The 21,155-nt window shown below is 34.0% G+C and overlaps 2 protein-coding genes across 2 annotated transcripts; both read left to right on the top strand.

Moving 5' to 3' along the window:
* Positions 1–1,950: 1,950 nt before the first annotated feature.
* On the top strand, positions 1,951–2,936 carry LOC131618584 (21 kDa protein-like). The gene has a single exon (XM_058889774.1). It carries the CDS (start codon positions 2,014–2,016, stop codon positions 2,590–2,592), a length of 579 nt encoding a protein of 192 aa, XP_058745757.1. The 5' UTR covers positions 1,951–2,013; the 3' UTR covers positions 2,593–2,936.
* Positions 2,937–9,847: 6,911 nt separating this feature from the next.
* On the top strand, positions 9,848–13,869 carry LOC131616831 (succinate dehydrogenase subunit 4, mitochondrial-like). Its single transcript, XM_058888277.1, has 3 exons — positions 9,848–10,123; positions 11,536–11,600; positions 13,419–13,869. Exons 1-3 carry the CDS (start codon positions 9,908–9,910, stop codon positions 13,696–13,698), a joined length of 561 nt encoding a protein of 186 aa, XP_058744260.1. The 5' UTR covers positions 9,848–9,907; the 3' UTR covers positions 13,699–13,869.
* The last annotated feature ends 7,286 nt before the right edge of the window (positions 13,870–21,155 follow it).

Genomic DNA, 21,155 nt, shown 5'->3' with positions numbered 1-21,155 from the left:
GAGCTTCACGGAGGTTCAAACGGCACTTAAAAAGGAGTACGGTTCAAAAGATACATCATTTCAAAATTTCAAAAATATTTTTGACAGCAGGGTCCGCTCAGCGGGCTAGAGCCCATTTAGCGGCCGCACGATTATGCAGAAAAATACAGCAGCAAATAGACCTACGAAAATGCTATATCTCCACCCAAAATCACTTCCAATCAACAATTCAAAGCATATATGATCAGTATACATCATTTATCATCATCAAATCATACTAAAACATGTTTAGACCACCAATTTCATGAAATCTAACATAAATCCTAACAATACAAAACTATGAAATTGAAAGGTTAAAAGATTGAACACAAATCACAACATCATCCACCCATTTAAACCTCTAATAATACATCAAATTCGCAGCAAACCATTTACTAATTTTCAACATTCATCAACATTGCAAATATTCACACATTCATGGATTTCAATTATGAAACCTAATCTCTACCATACCCATCATCATGTCAACCCTTATAGAGTAAGAACCCCACCCTTACCTTAGCAAAAGCTTCACTTTCTTCAACGGAGTTCTTCTCCTTCAAGCCCTAGCTTTCCTCTTTCTTTCCTTCTTTCTCTTCTTTCTCTTCTTTCCACCAAAATAAGTTGTGAGACTCAATCTCTAAAACCCTAACCTTACTATCTTACTAATGGGCTTAACCCATAACTCATCCATTGTGTTATATTCCTTCCACTTAGGCCCAATTCATAATATTCCTTTAATTATTCAATTAAGCCAAATAACACACATAAATAAATAATCACATAACATAACGAATATTATTTCCAATAATATTCCACAACTACAATCGATCCATAACGCAAATAATACCAACTCGCAATTGTATTTCTTCGACTAATCCGACCACAACTTAAATGCTCAAATCAACACATTAATCAAATTACGCCTTTATAATAATACCGATAAATCCCGACTTCGACTAAGTCCAACGAATAAATCCTTGATCAATTTAATTAAATAATTAATTAAATTCGAGGCGTTACAAGCACTCCAATGCTAAAGTTAGTTCAATATTCATGATGAGTCTAGTGAAATTAGAGATTAGAGACTATATGTAGCTTCTCATTGCATATGAACTGTTTTTAAATTTGGGTCGAATAGAGTGAGCTTATGGATTGGGGATTGGTCGATTGGGTTTTAGATCAGTCCAAAACACTTAAATTATTTTGAAAATTTAAGAAAATAATTTGTTTTTTATTGATTATCATAAATATTTCAGTTAATTATAGTTGTGGGTCTCCTATTTTGTCTTATTTACAAAATTAGTTCCTTTATTTCAAACTCAAATTGTTTTGATCCTCTCTCAAACGTGACAAATGATCCTTTAGGAACTTTTTGTAAAAGTTTATAGATTAAAAAAATATTAAAAGTAGACATCATTTTCAATGCAAAAGAATGAGAGACTAAAACTGTATAAATTTAAAATAGGAAAATTAATTTTGTGAATCAAATAAAATTAAAGAGATAAAGCTTAGTTAAGCATAAACATTAGTTATTTATATGATTAGATAAACTCAATTTCAATTTTGTACGGTCTCGGTGGTCTATTTTAGGGTGTCAATTTATGCCAAATTTGAAACTTGCAAGCTTATCGTTATTGATCCATATCTAACACTATGTGGGGACTTAGAATCACAAACGTGATGGCTAATACTACTTCAAAAAAAGAATCATGCTCAAGTTGGACAAGATGTGTTTCACTAATTTGATCTTGAGGTCCTACTCACATTAATGTCACTCTTTCAAAGAAGAACTAAAATCCCACTAGTCCCAATTATTTTTAATTGGTATCCATATAATATCCGTATAGTTTGTATCCTTCTATTTAGTCTGGACCACGTTTTGACACCCTACCCTAAAATATAAGGACTATATATAAGTTATCATCGTTCCCATTCTTTCTCATCCATCCCAAGTCCTACTTGTGATATAAAATAAAATAGCAAGAAAAAATAATGGAAGCATTTTCTTCAAAGTTCCTTCTCGTAACTTTTGCATTTAGCTTCATCACACACTCTATACAGGCAAGTGAAACCAACACCTTATTTATTAGAAATTCTTGTAGTTGCACAACTTATCCAAGACTATGCTATGCATCCCTAGTGAAGCATGCCGATTTTATACAAACCAACCGTGTGCTTTTAACGGACACGGCCCTAAACGTGACTCTTGCATCCGCGAAATCAACCTCGGCTTTCATGTCGACGCTCTCTAGAGACCGGGGTTTGAAGCCAAGAGAGGCTGCAGCTATGAAGGATTGCGTCGAAGTGTTGAGTGACTCGGTTGATGAACTCAGAAGGTCTATAGGTGAGATGAGTCATCTTAGGAATTCAAATTTTGAGTTAACAATAAATGATGTACAAACTTGGGTTAGTGCTGCTTTGACGGATGAGAGCACTTGTACCGAAGGATTCCAAGAGATTAATGCAAAGGACAATACTCAGACAATAGTGAGAAGCAAAATTGTTCAAGTAGCTCAATTGACTAGCAATGCTTTGGCTTTGATAAACAAACTTGCTAACTCACGTGGTTAATTTCGTAACTTCAAAATTGTAGCAAAATTAATGTCATTGAAGTGGAAGTCTATAGAAGTTATATGGCATCAAGTTGGAAGTTGGTACTCAAACTTAAGTGTGTGAAAAATAGTAAATATGTTAACTATTATGGTTGTTGAAACTGAAGTTGTGTAATTAGGTGTTTAAGATTGTAACAGTTATTGCTTCATATTTTAAGATTGGACTTAATTCTAAGTTGTAAAAACAATTTGTAAGGTGGGGATCGGTCTGTCTAAAATGTAGATATAAATGGCACTATAGTGGAAACGAGAAAATAGGTGGCTTAATGGATTTTTAAACAAATCTTTTATATCATCTTAAAATGTGATTGAGCTTAGATCAATTTTACAAAACCATCATGTAAGAGATGATTGTTCTAGTTATAAATACATCTTCAAATCTCATATTGTTTCGCGCGAGACTCTTAACATTTTGAATTAATGTTTTACAAGTTGGACCGAATCGTCTGGTTTAACCGATTTAATTAGGAATCAGAGGTTACTCCCATCTGATCAGCTTTGTAAAACCATATGTGAGTCAAAACCGAAGTAAAATCGAAAAAATTGAATTAAACTGTTTAAATTCGTTCGAACTAAAGAATCAAAGTCGGTTTTGTAAAATTGTCCGGTTCAATAATTATCTGTCATTGGCCAATTTAATATTTTTTATATAAAAATTAAAAATAATTAATATATTAGCATCAATACTGTTCTGGACTAGCCCAATTGTCTCAATTAGCCCAATCCACTCATATGCAGAGGCGGCCCAATCAGCATTGGCTCACTTCTTCAAGCAAGCCAAGGACAAATCTGCCCTTCAGACCATTCGCCGAACATAACTCACATTGGTTCCCCAATAGCTTAGGATCATCCGAGCACGCTAGTTCACCGTACTCGCCAATGGCTAGTTCCCTCCGTCCAGATGAATTAAGACCTATTCAACGATCTCCACTATTTCGGGCCTTGGAATTACGCCTAGACCCACAAATATAGCGTGACCTAATCCACACCGAGGAGAACACTATAAATAGCCCTCTACGCTTAGATGGCGATGTAATCCAAACTTTGCCCAAAACTTCATACTTTTTGTTGTACCTTTGTTCTCTCTCTTACTTTGACATCGGAGCATCTTGTAGGTACAATCCCTTTTTTTCTCAACCATCACTAAAGATCAAGCCGTTTGTTACTGGCCACCTGTTATGCTCATCCTAAACAAATATTTAAAATCATTTTTCATTAAAAAGAAACTATTCTTTAACACAAAAGAGCAACACAAAATTCTAAATTATAACACTATCTTATATTTTAGTTTTTTTATTGGTAGTATTATATTTTGCAATTATGTCTACTATTAATCATATAGTATTAAATATGTAATGGATATTAAAATATTTATTTTATTAATTGTGGACATATGATTACTTGATTTACCCATAAAATTTAAATTTATATTGTTAATTTATCTAATAAACGGTTTCACCGTAAATTTAACCAGTTAAACCAAATGAACCTTAAACCGAAAATCTTTTCAGTTCAATCTTTGATCCTGTTTTTAAACATAACTTCAAAGAGAATATTAATTTTAAATCTCTAATTGAAAATTTTAAATTTAAAAACATTTTTAAAAGATTATATGCACACACATTCATAAAAACCCTCTTTTTAAACTTTTTAACAATTAATTAAAGGAAATATTATACTCTTATTTCAATACTTTTCAAACCTATATATTTATATAAATTTGTTCTTATTCGTTCGATGACAGTTAATGAAATCATCTTTTACCTCAAAAATATTTTTGAAATTGGGAATTTCATATCTAAGGATTTAACAATTTATTCGAATACGAGACACCAGCCTTGAAGAAGGGTTAGGGAATGCTCCGGTAGGATGAGAGTTCAGTAGGACTTTTAGAATGAGCCAGGAGAAACTTTTTTGATGAGAGTAGCCGAGTACACATATTTTTGGTCCGAGAACTTACATCTGGTATGTTTATTAGATGGCTCATTCAACCATAAATAAGGGAAATCATAAAATCGATCAGTTGTCTATACTTAGAAAAAAGGGTTATGCTGCAACTTGACAACAAAGAAGGCAAGTTGACGGAAACAAAAATTGGCTTCTTTCGATAGATAGTACCTCACCCGCGATAGAGTAAACAATTTGAAGGTAGCGGCAATCCGTATGTGCTCATGCTGGCGGAGAAAGACGATCAGGCAAATAAAGACGACACATTCTTACTTGCAATGAAAGTCTAATATAAGAAGCGATCTGAGCGCTGCCGCGTCTCCATCTTATTCTCCAATTCGAGACATTCCTCCAGGTCGAGAAGATACTCTGCAATCTATCTCTTCAGTTAAAGATGATAATGACAATGTCATCCTAGACGAATTTGAATACTCAAATGGATGAATCTGAATATTCATATGGGATGTCAGTGGTCCGATGATATGAGAGACCTCAAAAACAGGTGTCACCATATTTGAAATCTAGTCTAATACTATCAGTGAACTAAAATATGAGTCAATGATTATCTTGATTGATGGAAGTCTCTATAGGATTGACAATAGGTTGGTTAAACGGAATGTTGATAATAAGTAGATTGAGAAAATGAAAATAACTTCTTAAGCTCAAAACCGCTTTATAAGAATAAAATAACAATAAGTATATAAAGTTAGATAAATATCTATAATAATAAATAAATTTTAATATATATATATATATATATATATATATATATATATTTAATTTAAAAAATTAGTGTAATTTAGTATTTTATCTTCTAAAAACTCAAATCAATTATTTATACATTCTTTTATCAATAAACTTTTGACTTTTAAAAAATTACAAATGTAAATCAAGAAATGTCATACCGATATAATGCATCCAAAATTTTATATACGATTTTTTTAATTTAGAATTGGTAAAGAGAGAACTCTGGCTTATTTTGGAATGATGTGAAATGCAATACCATTTTCCTCTTCTCAAATCCAATTTATTATTTGAAAAAGATGGTTTTTTCACGTCAATCACAACCATTTTTTAATTCAGTGCAAAATTACTCATTCAATTCGAGACATTATAACAACTAAACATAAGAAAACGTTTTACAAAAATTTAATTACAATGATTTTAAAGAATAAACTAACATTTGACTTGTGAAGTGTGAAAAGTAATACAGTGGGTTGGTAAAAATTAAGAAAGTTTGTTTGCAAACAACTATCAACATTTTGTAAATAAATTATATTTTGTAACAAATTTAATCATTTAATTTGCTCAAATATTTCATCTATTGTAAAATTAATAAAAAAAAAGGTAAAAATCTTTACATAAAAATATGTATTTGGATTGATGTAAATACTATTTATATAGTAGCATAATAACAATAGTGAGAGGAAATACATACAAACGGTGGTTAGTGTAAATGATCACAAATAATATATTTCAAGTAATAAACCTAACACATAATATCACTGGATGCTCATGTTTAGAAATTGATAGAGATTGTTAGATCATACTTTTAGAATTGTATTTTTTAAAGATTGTTAAGAGAATATGATGGAAAGATATTTGTTTATTTCATTGAACATGTACATAAAATATACAATCTGAGATGGTAACATTACTCCTATAATTTCTCAATTACATTTGTTATTGATGTCCTGAAAATAGCTAGATAATATTTACAGTAAAAGACAAAATCATGTACAGCATGAACTTAAATAGCAATCCAAAAAATTGAGCACACTTTGATTGTCACAATTAAGATACATGCGTTCTTTATGCAATTTGCCAATATCAGATAGTAAGCTCTTAGGCCATTTAAGCTCACAGGTGGTAGTTGACATATATTCTTCTTCACCGGAGGATCGAGAGATAATACGTTCTTTCTTGGTTTTCTCTGAGATAGGAGAATGACCCAAGAACACAAACCAGACGATGACTGATTGTCGAGTAAAAGGGCAGCCTTCCCAATCTGCGTCACATCATCCATGCAATTGGAAATTAGTCGTGTTACTAAGAAGTATGCCTTGTCCTAAACTTCCTTTAAGATATTTAACAACCCTGAGTGTTGCATTCAAATGTTCTACACGTGGTTACTGCATGAATTGTGATGAGAAATGAATACAATAGGATAACTTTGGCCTGGTGAAACACAAGTAGATGAGGCGGCCCACTAGACGGCGATATTGTTCAGGTTGATCAATAAACTTCCCAATAGCAAGACTAAGACTCAAGAAGAATGGGCACGGGCTTGGCACCAAGTAAACCCGCCTCTTGGATTATGTATAAGGAATACTTGCGTTGACACAAGAATATTCCACTAGAATTTCTTGTAATTTCTACACCAAGAAAATACTTCAAAGTCCCTAAATCTTTCATATGAAAACACTTGTTGAGATATGCTTTAAACTGTTGAATTGCAGCGGAGTCATTTCCACACACAATCAAATCATCACATACACCAACACCATTATTTGCAACTCATGAACACGAAGTGTGAAAAGAGAATAGTTAGAATAAGATTTGTGGAACCCAAACTTTTTCAAGACGAAAGATAATTTGGCAAACCAGGAATGCGGGACTTGCTTCAAGCCATATAAAATAGTTTTTTAATTCGCACACTAGTTCAGGCTGAGAAGTGCGAAAACCTAGAGGTTGCTTCAAGTACACCTCCTCATGAAGGTCGCCATGAAGAAAAGCATTATGAACACCCATTTAATGGATCTCCCACTTATTTGCTGCTGCTAGTTTATCCCTTCCACTTATTTGTCTCCTTATAGTTTATCCCTTCCACTTGATGATTTCCAAAGATGACTAACCTTGCCTTGTATATTGTTATGGTTCCATCAGAGTTATGCTTAATTTTGTGTTTCAATAGCTAACTCATTATTTGCACCACCCACTTACCGTTGAGGTTTCTTCTACATCATTCACTGTATTTTCTTCTTCTATGCCAATCAGAGCATGAGTATCCTACTAGTACTATCACCCACCAACAACGAAAACACCATTGGAGAATCCTTAGATGAGTCATTAGTCTCTTCACCTTTATGACCAAAAGGAAATTATGTCTCCAAAAATTCAACATCACGGGAACACAAAGTATTTCTGATTCTCAATGTCAAATAAATTCCAACCCTTTTGACCACAAGGATTCCAAAAAAGACACATTTGTGACTTCGACTAGAAAACTTATTACCTATTTTCCCCAAGTTTCGTGCATAGCATAAACAGCCGAAAACTTTCAAATGGTCATACAATGAGGGGACTGTCCATGCAATATTTCATAAGGTGTTTTCCATTCAAAATTGAAGTGGGTGTGCGATTAATTAAATAACCTGCAACCAAAACACATTCACCGCAGAAGGAAATGAGAAGGCTACCTTGGAATCGCAAAGTGCGAGCAACATTAAGAACATGTAATGTTTTCTTTATACTCTTTCATAGTGTTGTGGCGTTCTAGGACAAGAAGTTTGAAACATGATTCCATGTTCATGAAAATATCTTTTCAAACAATGGATTAGATTTCGTTATCACTACGCGATATGTTAACATGCCTATCAAATTGTCTTTCTACTAAGGTAAATAAATTCATCAATGTAGGTGTCACTTCCTTTTTATCAATTACTAAATAATTCATACAGCACGAGAAAAATCATCTACTATTGTCGAACAATATAATGCACCACGGGTTGAATGAGTCCTATAAGGTCCCCAAAGATCGCAGTGTGTCAAATAAAAAATATAGGTAGTATTATGAATACTTAAGAGAAAAACATCCTTACTATGTTTAGCCCGTACACATACGGCACATGCTTTATTCTTCAACTCACTACTTTCATACCCTTTATTAGAAATTAACTTAGTGATTCTTAAGGATGGATGTCCCATGCGATGATGCCATAGATTAAATTGTCAAACTCTACTAGCCTTGTGTGCCTCTCACTTTGAATACCCTTGAAAAAATATAGCCCATCTCTCCGTTAACCCGCTCCAATCAACATCTTCGAAGTGCGGTCCAACATAACACATAAAGTATTAGTGAATTGTACAACACAATTTATATCATCAATTAATTGAGAAATGGATATCCAATTGCAGTTTAATTTTGGAGGCTCAAATGCCAATAATCTAAGAACTATTTTTACCTGTCATCTTGTCACTTAAGCTCCCTTTTTGACTGCTCACGGGATATAGATCTGACTATTTCTTATTATTGCACTAGAGTGGGATACACTCTATTTAGATTAGGCAAGGGATCAGTTGCAAGAAGATTATAGCATAGTGAACCATATAAATCATCATCAAGACCCATCAAAAATTGATGGACTTTTTCCATTTTTGTTGTTTCTCCATCTTTTTCTCAATATCACACTTGCATTCTCCACAAGTGCAGATTGAAATTTGTCGATAATTCTCCAGTTCATCCCATAAGGTTTTCAACTTACCATAGTATGCCACTATAGTCAACTTTGTTTGTCGACATTCCGCCAACTCTTACTTGATTTATTCAATCCTTGGTCTGTTTCCAATTGAGACTCGTTCCTTGATGTCCTCCCACAAATATTTTACATTCTCTTGGTATGAATTAGTAGAATGCAAGCCCGTCCCATTCCTTGATGCTAAGATTACTCCTATAACTTTTCAATTACATATGTCATTGATATCCTAAAAATATAGTTAGACAATATTTATAGTCAATGAGAGAATCACGTAGAGCATAAAATTAATTAGCAATTTCAAAGATTGAGCATATTTTGATTATGTCTAACTAATTGTTGCCATTTTTAATTATATAGAATTTTTAAAATTTGGGTAGGACATAAAAAAATAGCATATAGTTTTTATTTTTAAGTTTGAGTTCATAGATCATGTAGCAATAAAAAGAAAGTGACCACATATTACAAAGGAGTATATTGGGAGGTTATTACCAAAAACTTTAATATATGTTTACTAAATTTATTTATTTTGTAAGAAAGTCGCTTTAATTCAAAAAAAAAAAAAAGTTAGCTGAAATATTGCTCTTCACTTAACAATACATTATGAGGAGAGTCAAAGTATAAAAATAATATTATATAAATATTCAAATTTATATATAGACAGCATGCGGGACATGAACTCGATTCATGTGACTCTCTACAAACTAGCATTGCCACTAGGCTAATCAGACATTTCAATAAATGATTGAAAAGTAGAGTATATTATATATACGCCACTGATCACTGTCTAAAATATTTCTCAACACTTTCACAAACTCTGCTTGAATTAACTAACTCCTCACAGAAACGAAAATGCAATCCTTGTCACTCAGACTGGGCAAGAGGCTCTCCGATGCTTCCAAGCCTCACTGGAGAATCTCACCAAACCTTCTCGCTCATGCATCAACCACCTCTTCCTCCCCTTCCCCACCGTCAACTCCGATCTCCGCCGCCTCCACTCTCAACAACCTCCTCTCCGCTCCATGGTCCGCATCTCAAACCCGCGGATTGACTTTCTCCGGATCTCATGTAAGTCTAAATCATTTCTCTGATTCCGATTAGATGATTGCTTGCTACGATGCTAAGATCTTTGTAATTTTGTTACCGTTACGCTGTGATACGATGCTAAGATCTTTGTAATTTTGTTACCGTTACGCTGTGATTTGATGCTTCCATCATAATTTGAGACTGTTTCTACATTCTTATTAACCCTCCATTCTTATATACATGCAGAATGCTAGTGCTTAATAGATGTCTTGTTGAATGTTATTACTGTTGCATCTTATATTTTGCTATCTATTTATTATAGTGATAGGACTTTGTGTTTGATTAGTACTTCAAGTGGAATGTTCTGTTGTAGGTGCATGTGTATAGTATTAAACTGTCTTTAACAAGGATAGGAGAATTAGTAGGGTGAATATTTAGTGTTTATTTGGACCAACTGTGTCAAAACTCAAACATGATTTTGAATTAAATTGAGTTCGTATAACTAATTTGGTTGATATTGAGTTTGAAGGGAAATGAATTCATGTTTGGATGTTTTTACTTTGAATTTTGAAAACAAGTTTGATGTAAAACAGTGTAAACTTTTGAATCCAGCACGGTATTACTCATAGTCAAACCAAGGTTTGAAGGAAAAATGAATTTTACTCAACACCGATCAAACACTTATAGTCTTGCTATAATCACATTTGATGGAAACCAAATCAGTTCTCATGGTTTCAGCCACACACCAAGTAGTAACACATTATGTCTGTCTTTCAAAGGAACTGTTATTTCTGCAGGCTTTCATCTCATGTGGCGTTAAGTTTTAACTTTTAAGTAAAGGAGAAACTTTTTAGCCATTATGTTTAGGTATAATCATATTGGGAGTTTGTGGGGCCCTCTTTAATATACATCATCATGACACTTAAATCCAACTCCTTGTCTCTGCTATTCACAATATGGTGTCCCTTGATATTTTGCTTCATCTGCCTCTCTTGGTTATGTGGGGGAATTTTTTCATAAGCAATTGTAGAACTTTTTTTTTTTCTCTTCCTATTTATGAGAAACACATTGAAGCAAATGAATTGAATCACATGAGTACTTAACACTAATAACAATTTCCTTGGATAAGACTACTAACAAGTTAACCCAAAGGTTTTCTTATTGATCTATTTGTACATTTACTGGCGCATCAATTTTATTGGGATGTATCTATCAAGCCGTTCACCCTGCTTGGGTTGCATTGAGATAACACAAACAATAGAAAATAATTTCTCATTGAAGCAGATTCATTAAGCACCTCAAAGAGTTATATTGTATGCTATGGTTAAGTAATTATCCATTTAATGACCTACACTGTGTTTAGGAGCTGAATATTATGCATTCTATACCTGGTCTGGTACTGGTAATGATAAATGCTCAAGTTTTGTTTATTTATGTGAAACAACGACTTGCAGGTTCCACCTCATAGCGTAGCTGGTTATGCCACAGTTGCTGCTACTACAGAAGATGACATCAAAAGGTTAGTTGGTGTAATATGACAAGTATCTGATTGTAAGACTGGTTGTTGTTTTTTTCTGCATCACTATCGCACTGATGGGTTTGATTATTGTATTGATTCTGTTAGCATTCTTTAGGAGCCATGTTAGTTATAATTCTGAAAGTTTGATTGTACATGATTTCTGTCATTTATATTATAGATATAGATGTATTATTAGAAAGGAACGGGGAAAGACAAGAGAGGACAAGGTATTCTCCAATATAAAAGTGATAATGAATATGATGAACAAGTACAAATTCGTTGTAAACCTCAACACAAAACAACCCAAGGAGAAACTGCAAAATTGAACCACCACTATTGCCCTAAAATTCTCCTAGGGAACTCCCTCTACAAAATATCTGCATTGAAAGTGATAGCCTAATACTAAAATAAGCACCACATAATATTCCCTTTCCTTAATTCCTGCCATTATTTACTGTTGTTAATCCTTGAAGTTCCTTTACCACCTGAAATAGACCACCTTCACCTCCTTACCTACCAGATTAACCAACTGTATCCCCATTTATTTAAGAAGTAATTGTGGATCAACAACTACCTTGCATTGCCTAAAGGCGTAATAGAAATAACTTCTTCATCCAGTTTGATTCCTTTCACTTTATCCAAAATGTATAAACTATTCCACATGTAAGCATGGCTGAACTCCCTTTCCAGTCCAGCATTAATAGAATGACCTATTTGAAGACTAAATTTTCCTTATGGGTATTTTCCGCCTAAAGAGTAATGTTAGCCTCAACACTTGTTGAGAAGAAGCTTTTTTATCCCTACTAGTACTAAGTTTCCATCATAGTCATGAAACTCTTCATGAATTATTTTTTTTGCTGATTATAAGTTCAAGATTATTTTCATCACTTCGATGATTCCGTTGATCGCCCATTACCTTTAACTCAGCCAAACACAGACCTCCACCATCTTCATAAAATGAATAAATGGCATCTTCATCACATAATAAATAGATAAATCCATTTATCCCGATGATGCAAAGGTAAAATCTTCCCTAATCAGTCCTTTACGAGTCTGTGATTGAGTTTAAGCTTGAATTACCTGGGACTATAAGTGACAGGGGAGGCATGGGTTGGCTTTTATGGATTAAATTATGCTATGGATCAATTCAGTTTAAAACTTACAGCATGTAGTTTTGCTTTCAGCATAGGATATACAGCTTATTGAATTGCTTATTCCTTACATATATATATTTTTTAAAATTTATTATGGGGGTTGACGAGGATTGATGACCATTGCGGCATGGCCACTCTTTCAGTGGGTTTTTGTGGTCATGTTGATGGATGGAGCATATTCCTTGATTTATGTACTACCTTTGGTTAATATTATGTAGCTAGGTGTTGCAATAGAATTTGTGTTACCTTCAACCAGAATTTTAGCATATAGGCTGTTGTGATACATACATCCAATGTTAATCAATTTTGTGTTTTTGGATCAGTTTTTTTTTCCTACTAGTTTTTCGATAATAAGCCTGTTTCAGTCCTTCTGTCGCTGGTTTTTATTTATCCATTGGCAATTAGTTTTCATGTATGGAGGTATACATATTTACAGATGCTTTCACTTTCTGTGCCTATCTTAATATTTGGTTTTGTTTATGCAATGCCAAAAGGGGTATATCAGGTTGTTCTTATTTCATGAATTTGTTTGACAAAAAGAAAAACAATGACACTTGTGAATTCCATGAGTTTCCGTGTTTGATCAAATCTGGCATTTAGTAGATGTGGTTTGGATGTTTGGTAAGTTCGCACTTATTCTTTAACCATTGGTTGTCATTTATAGGAAGGAGCGAAACAGTGGATTGAGGAATCAAGGCATAAAGACAAAGAGAGAGCAGCTCCTAAAAGTTACTGCAGTTGTTCCCCTTCTTTTAGTATACCCAAACGCCTATTCACTGCTCGCGGCAAATTTCTTCGTATTCTGGCACATAAATGCAGGGATCGAAGAGATTTTGGCAGATTATGTTCACCATGAAATGACCAGGGAATTTATCTTCATTTCTCTCAGGTTGTTCTTGATAATAGCTATTAAGGATGTTTTCTTAAACTTCGTATTTGTGTGATTGGATAGAGCTTGGATGCCGCTGACATTGCCTTACAATAAGAGCTCCCTGAGGAGCAAACTTGAGAAACCTGTTGAATAGTTTTTTCCGCTTCTTCAACTTAGAGGCGAGGTAACATGATAACTTCATGATTTATCAAAGTTAATAGATGAATTATATTTTGCTTGACAATATTCTGTTGTTAATTTTCAATTCATAATGGTTGTGGTAAATAATAAAGAGTGAAAAGTTATGCAATGGTAAATGTTTGGAAGCAAATATGATGAAAAAAGTAGATGGCCTATTTATTTTGTACTAATTATAAACTTTTTTTGGGGATAGGTTTTTTCTCTCCTTTGAACAATCTGGTTTACACGCATCATATAGGATTATCTTTGGTGGAGTAACCTATGAAAAAGAAGAAAAAAAATAGCATATTAATGTTGGTACTTGGTCACAACATTCATTCTCCTAAAAAGAGCATAAAAAAATGAAGCATGTGTGAAAAAACATTTTCAGTAAAATAAATCAAGAGAAAGCAATAAGGTAAGGTTTAGCTTTTATAAATTCAAAAAGCATAGAAATTACTTTAGAATGATTGTGAGATGGTTGATTCTTTAAAAGAATTGATTTTTGTCCACAAAATTTTCTATTTAAAATTAAGTGCATGTTTGGATTGACTTTTTACTAGTCATAAAAACACTTCTGGTCCACTTCATTGTGAAAATTGATTTTTTTTTTTTTTTTGTTTTTTTTCCTTCCAAAATCAATTCTATTTATCCAAAAGCAATTCTCTTACAAACAACAATTCACAACTTTTGAGGTCAGGTAAGAATCATTTTGTGTTGTAAACACGGGTTAGAAGACTTTCAACTTCAACTTGCAACCAAACACCTACTTTGATTTTGTATTTAATGCGAGGCCATCATGAAATTCTTTATGGGTGAAAGGAAAGTGTCATGTAAACTTCTTAATAATATTTTTCATCCGTGATTTTGAGTCTATGAAGTTTTTTTTATCTTTTCTAATGTTTATATATTTCGGTGATGTGAGTGAAACTTTATAACTTTTTTTTTTTGAAATCTAAAACTTTATAACTTCAATAGTCACGTAGTCTTACTATTCTGATAACAATTATGAGCTTATTTATCATGATTTTTTCTTTAGCCACCTCCCTATGGGGGTCACCCCCAGCAAAAAACCAAAACTACCCCTGCTTCGGAAATGAACTTCCGAAGCGCTTTTTTTTTTTAATTTTTTTTGTCTTCGGAAATGAACCTCCGAAAATGTCAAAACCGTTAATATTTTCGGAAGTTCATTTCCGAAAATATTTCTGCATATACAAATTTCCCTCCTTCACTATTTCATCATTTTTCTCCAACACTTTTCCAAACCCTCTCCAAAACCCAATCAATCTCCATCCATTTTTCGTCCTAAAATCAAGTTTCAAACCGTTGATCACGTTAAAGGGAGCATAGAAAGCTACAATTTCAGGTAAACATCACTTATTTCATTCCCTATTTCACTACATTGATTCAACAAAATTCTGCTGAACACTGATATAATTCGGAAGTTCATTTCCGAAATATGTTACCTAACATATTTCGGAAATGAACTTCCGAAAATAGGCCTGGCAGTAAAAAAAAAAAGTTTTGGCCAACTTTTGATAATTTATTCATTTGTTAGGTATGGTGCATCCGGACAACATTGTGCAAGACGATGGACTATTAGTTCCAGAAATTGTCAACGATAATAACGATCCGGTTATTGACGTTACTCCTATGACCAATGCGGTCGATGTTCGGCAACATTTTACAATTGATCGGAGCTTCGGCGATCGCGAACAATTGCTTGATTGGGTTCGGAAGGAAGCTAAGAAAAATGGATTTGCTTGTTCCACCACTTACCGGTATCGCTCCGGTCTCGAAGTGGATGTCATTCCCCGATATGGGTCATCTCATAGTAAGTGCATATGATATTGTATGCGTCGATTTGACGAGGTTTGAACTAAGTGAGACTTTCTTTCCACTTCATAGTCGACCGCCATTGGACTCGTCGGGCCGAATCATATGCATCGGGTATCTACGATCGTGGCACTTCGTCCAAGTGTTTTTGAAACCGGGGTGTCCAATACCGGCTACTTGTTGTCAATGGACCGCACATCGTTCAAATAAGGCGGAGACTTGGCCGGATCCTTTTGTTTCAAGAATGGCGGAGTTTGAAGAAATGATGAGCCAAGAGCGCGAGCAAAATAGAGAGCGGTCGAAGAATGAGCCTATTTTGGACTTAGGATCCACCGATTGGTTCGGTGAATTTTAGTTTGTTCCGGATCGTTTTTTGTATGTATTGTTGTTTATCATGTAAAATCGGACCGATTCAATACATGTATAATATAATTATGTTTTATGACTTGCTTGTCTAATTTATGGTTAATGTCAATTCCATATGTTCAATTTAGACAACACACTAAGCAATCAACAAAATGCAAAATTTATGTCTGTTTCTGCATAATTCGGAAATGAACTTCCGAAATATGCTAGTCTGCCTCCTATTTTCGGAAGTTCATTTCCGAAATGTCCCCTGAGGCAGGATAAGGTTTGTTAGGCCATCAATGCTCCAATAAGTCTATAAATACACACTCTTTTTCATCCTCTCCACACCACAAAACACAAATGACACAAACCTACCCCCACCTAGCATTCGTCTACTTTGAAACCGGCTACCCGATGCCATTCCAATTTCGCTTCTCGCGCGACACGCCGTTTGCGGAGTTGATACCGTCGCTCAACACGCTTTTGCACTATCCCGAGAATCGAAAGGTTGTCAAGCTCGAGTACCGCTCGCCATCGCTTAACGACGAGGGAGGCATTAACTTCACACCTTTTGAGATCAAGAACGACGAAGATTTGGCGGTTATGTGGACAACGTTCGACCGATTTTCTTCGAAAGGCCCGATCGAGTTGGACGCGACACTTCAAAGATCGGCGGACGATGTTATCAAAATGTTGACTCATCCCCACCTACCTGTGATCAACAATATGTAACTTTAATTATATGTAATATTATCGTTGTAATCTTCACCCGATTAAATAAAGCGAATTGTTGTTGTTTTTCATTTTCTTCTGTCCAGACATATTTTCGGAAGTTCATTTCCGAATTCCCCAAGGGGGGTGCGTTCGGAGATGAACTTCCGAAACACCACATTTTCTGAAAAAGTAACTTTATTTCGGAGATGCATCTCCGAAATCAATATTTTATATTAAAAAAAACACGTTTTCGGAGATGCATTTCCGAAAACACATTTTTTTACAAAAAAGTACCTTTTCGGAAATGAACTTCCGAAACAAGGGGTAGTGTGGTAAATTCACCAGGGGTGGGCAAGAAGGTTGGGAGGTGGGTGAAAAAATTTTCTTTATCATTACCGGACTCGATGTTTATTATATGGTCAAATTAAGTGAACCAGTTGCTGGATTAATTTAGTAATTAGTCATAAAAGACGTACTCAATATAAAGATTACCTTTATAATATATATTTTAGGATCTACATCCGTATAAATATATGATATAAATTATGAGGCCAATCGAAGATATCTAAGATGAATCGCATTATTATTTTGAACTAGTGAGAAACCCGTGCGTCCGCACGGGTTCTGGTGTGGGTTGGACTGAGTTTATCATATACATATATTATTAAGTTAAAAAATGAATTTTTTTTTTGAAATATAGAAGTTATATTGTTTAAACAAAACTATTAAATTGACAAAAAAAATCAAAAATAATATTTATTTATAGAATATGATTTAATATTAATAAAAAAAATAATATATTAAATATTGTTTAGATTTTACTTGCTAAACATAAATAAGAATAAGAGGCAATTGGATGATATCAATGAAACCTCTTATACAATCTACTTCTTAAATTAGTCAATATATTTTGAATAGAAAATTAAACTATATGAATTTGAACTAAGACACTTAATATATCATATACTGGTCAAATATTTATATTTATATTAATGTCATCACGTTTAGAATGGCATCTTCATCACATAATAAATAGATAAATCCATTTATCCCGATGATGCAAAGGTAAAATCTTCCCTAATCAGTCCTTTACGAGTCTGTGATTGAGTTTAAGCTTGAATTACCTGGGACTATAAGTGACAGGGGAGGCATGGGTTGGCTTTTATGGATTAAATTATGCTATGGATCAATTCAGTTTAAAACTTACAGCATGTAGTTTTGCTTTCAGCATAGGATATACAGCTTATTGAATTGCTTATTCCTTACATATATATATTTTTTAAAATTTATTATGGGGGTTGACGAGGATTGATGACCATTGCGGCATGGCCACTCTTTCAGTGGGTTTTTGTGGTCATGTTGATGGATGGAGCATATTCCTTGATTTATGTACTACCTTTGGTTAATATTATGTAGCTAGGTGTTGCAATAGAATTTGTGTTACCTTCAACCAGAATTTTAGCATATAGGCTGTTGTGATACATACATCCAATGTTAATCAATTTTGTGTTTTTGGATCAGTTTTTTTTTCCTACTAGTTTTTCGATAATAAGCCTGTTTCAGTCCTTCTGTCGCTGGTTTTTATTTATCCATTGGCAATTAGTTTTCATGTATGGAGGTATACATATTTACAGATGCTTTCACTTTCTTTGCCTATCTTAATATTTGGTTTTGTTTATGCAATGCCAAAAGGGGTATATCAGGTTGTTCTTATTTCATGAATTTGTTTGACAAAAAGAAAAACAATGACACTTGTGAATTCCATGAGTTTCCGTGTTTGATCAAATCTGGCATTTAGTAGATGTGGTTTGGATGTTTGGTAAGTTCGCACTTATTCTTTAACCATTGGTTGTCATTTATAGGAAGGAGCGAAACAGTGGATTGAGGAATCAAGGCATAAAGACAAAGAGAGAGCAGCTCCTAAAAGTTACTGCAGTTGTTCCCCTTCTTTTAGTATACCCAAACGCCTATTCACTGCTCGCGGCAAATTTCTTCGTATTCTGGCACATAAATGCAGGGATCGAAGAGATTTTGGCAGATTATGTTCACCATGAAATGACCAGGGAATTTATCTTCATTTCTCTCAGGTTGTTCTTGATAATAGCTATTAAGGATGTTTTCTTAAACTTCGTATTTGTGTGATTGGATAGAGCTTGGATGCCGCTGACATTGCCTTACAATAAGAGCTCCCTGAGGAGCAAACTTGAGAAACCTGTTGAATAGTTTTTTCCGCTTCTTCAACTTAGAGGCGAGGTAACATGATAACTTCATGATTTATCAAAGTTAATAGATGAATTATATTTTGCTTGACAATATTCTGTTGTTAATTTTCAATTCATAATGGTTGTGGTAAATAATAAAGAGTGAAAAGTTATGCAATGGTAAATGTTTGGAAGCAAATATGATGAAAAAAGTAGATGGCCTATTTATTTTGTACTAATTATAAACTTTTTTTGGGGATAGGTTTTTTCTCTCCTTTGAACAATCTGGTTTACACGCATCATATAGGATTATCTTTGGTGGAGTAACCTATGAAAAAGAAGAAAAAAAATAGCATATTAATGTTGGTACTTGGTCACAACATTCATTCTCCTAAAAAGAGCATAAAAAAATGAAGCATGTGTGAAAAAACATTTTCAGTAAAATAAATCAAGAGAAAGCAATAAGGTAAGGTTTAGCTTTTATAAATTCAAAAAGCATAGAAATTACTTTAGAATGATTGTGAGATGGTTGATTCTTTAAAAGAATTGATTTTTGTCCACAAAATTTTCTATTTAAAATTAAGTGCATGTTTGGATTGACTTTTTACTAGTCATAAAAACACTTCTGGTCCACTTCATTGTGAAAATTGATTTTTTTTTTTTTTTTGTTTTTTTTCCTTCCAAAATCAATTCTATTTATCCAAAAGCAATTCTCTTACAAACAACAATTCACAACTTTTGAGGTCAGGTAAGAATCATTTTGTGTTGTAAACACGGGTTAGAAGACTTTCAACTTCAACTTGCAACCAAACACCTACTTTGATTTTGTATTTAATGCGAGGCCATCATGAAATTCTTTATGGGTGAAAGGAAAGTGTCATGTAAACTTCTTAATAATATTTTTCATCCGTGATTTTGAGTCTATGAAGTTTTTTTTATCTTTTCTAATGTTTATATATTTCGGTGATGTGAGTGAAACTTTATAACTTTTTTTTTTTGAAATCTAAAACTTTATAACTTCAATAGTCACGTAGTCTTACTATTCTGATAACAATTATGAGCTTATTTATCATGATTTTTTCTTTAGCCACCTCCCTATGGGGGTCACCCCCAGCAAAAAACCAAAACTACCCCTGCTTCGGAAATGAACTTCCGAAGCGCTTTTTTTTTTAATTTTTTTTGTCTTCGGAAATGAACCTCCGAAAATGTCAAAACCGTTAATATTTTCGGAAGTTCATTTCCGAAAATATTTCTGCATATACAAATTTCCCTCCTTCACTATTTCATCATTTTTCTCCAACACTTTTCCAAACCCTCTCCAAAACCCAATCAATCTCCATCCATTTTTCGTCCTAAAATCAAGTTTCAAACCGTTGATCACGTTAAAGGGAGCATAGAAAGCTACAATTTCAGGTAAACATCACTTATTTCATTCCCTATTTCACTACATTGATTCAACAAAATTCTGCTGAACACTGATATAATTCGGAAGTTCATTTCCGAAATATGTTACCTAACATATTTCGGAAATGAACTTCCGAAAATAGGCCTGGCAGTAAAAAAAAAAAGTTTTGGCCAACTTTTGATAATTTATTCATTTGTTAGGTATGGTGCATCCGGACAACATTGTGCAAGACGATGGACTATTAGTTCCAGAAATTGTCAACGATAATAACGATCCGGTTATTGACGTTACTCCTATGACCAATGCGGTCGATGTTCGGCAACATTTTACAATTGATCGGAGCTTCGGCGATCGCGAACAATTGCTTGATTGGGTTCGGAAGGAAGCTAAGAAAAATGGATTTGCTTGTTCCACCACTTACCGGTATCGCTCCGGTCTCGAAGTGGATGTCATTCCCCGATATGGGTCATCTCATAGTAAGTGCATATGATATTGTATGCGTCGATTTGACGAGGTTTGAACTAAGTGAGACTTTCTTTCCACTTCATAGTCGACCGCCATTGGACTCGTCGGGCCGAATCATATGCATCGGGTATCTACGATCGTGGCACTTCGTCCAAGTGTTTTTGAAACCGGGGTGTCCAATACCGGCTACTTGTTGTCAATGGACCGCACATCGTTCAAATAAGGCGGAGACTTGGCCGGATCCTTTTGTTTCAAGAATGGCGGAGTTTGAAGAAATGATGAGCCAAGAGCGCGAGCAAAATAGAGAGCGGTCGAAGAATGAGCCTATTTTGGACTTAGGATCCACCGATTGGTTCGGTGAATTTTAGTTTGTTCCGGATC

This window comes from Vicia villosa, linkage group LG7 (genome assembly GCF_029867415.1).
Source record: "Vicia villosa cultivar HV-30 ecotype Madison, WI linkage group LG7, Vvil1.0, whole genome shotgun sequence".
Taxonomy (NCBI): Eukaryota; Viridiplantae; Streptophyta; class Magnoliopsida; order Fabales; family Fabaceae; genus Vicia; species Vicia villosa.
The sequence above is the reverse complement of the archived record's forward strand: the minus strand, read 5'-3'. Positions and strand labels throughout refer to the sequence as shown.

Excerpts from the sequence above, each read along its gene's own strand:
- LOC131618584 (XM_058889774.1), top strand. The coding sequence starts at position 2,014 with ATGGAAGCATTTTCTTCAAAGTTCCTTCTCGTAACTTTTGCATTTAGC.
- LOC131616831 (XM_058888277.1), top strand. The coding sequence starts at position 9,908 with ATGCAATCCTTGTCACTCAGACTGGGCAAGAGGCTCTCCGATGCTTCC. Across the intron at positions 10,124-11,535 it reads TGACTTTCTCCGGATCTCAT|GTTCCACCTCATAGCGTAGC; the intron begins GTAAGTCTAAAT and ends AACGACTTGCAG. Across the intron at positions 11,601-13,418 it reads ACAGAAGATGACATCAAAAG|GAAGGAGCGAAACAGTGGAT; the intron begins GTTAGTTGGTGT and ends TGTCATTTATAG.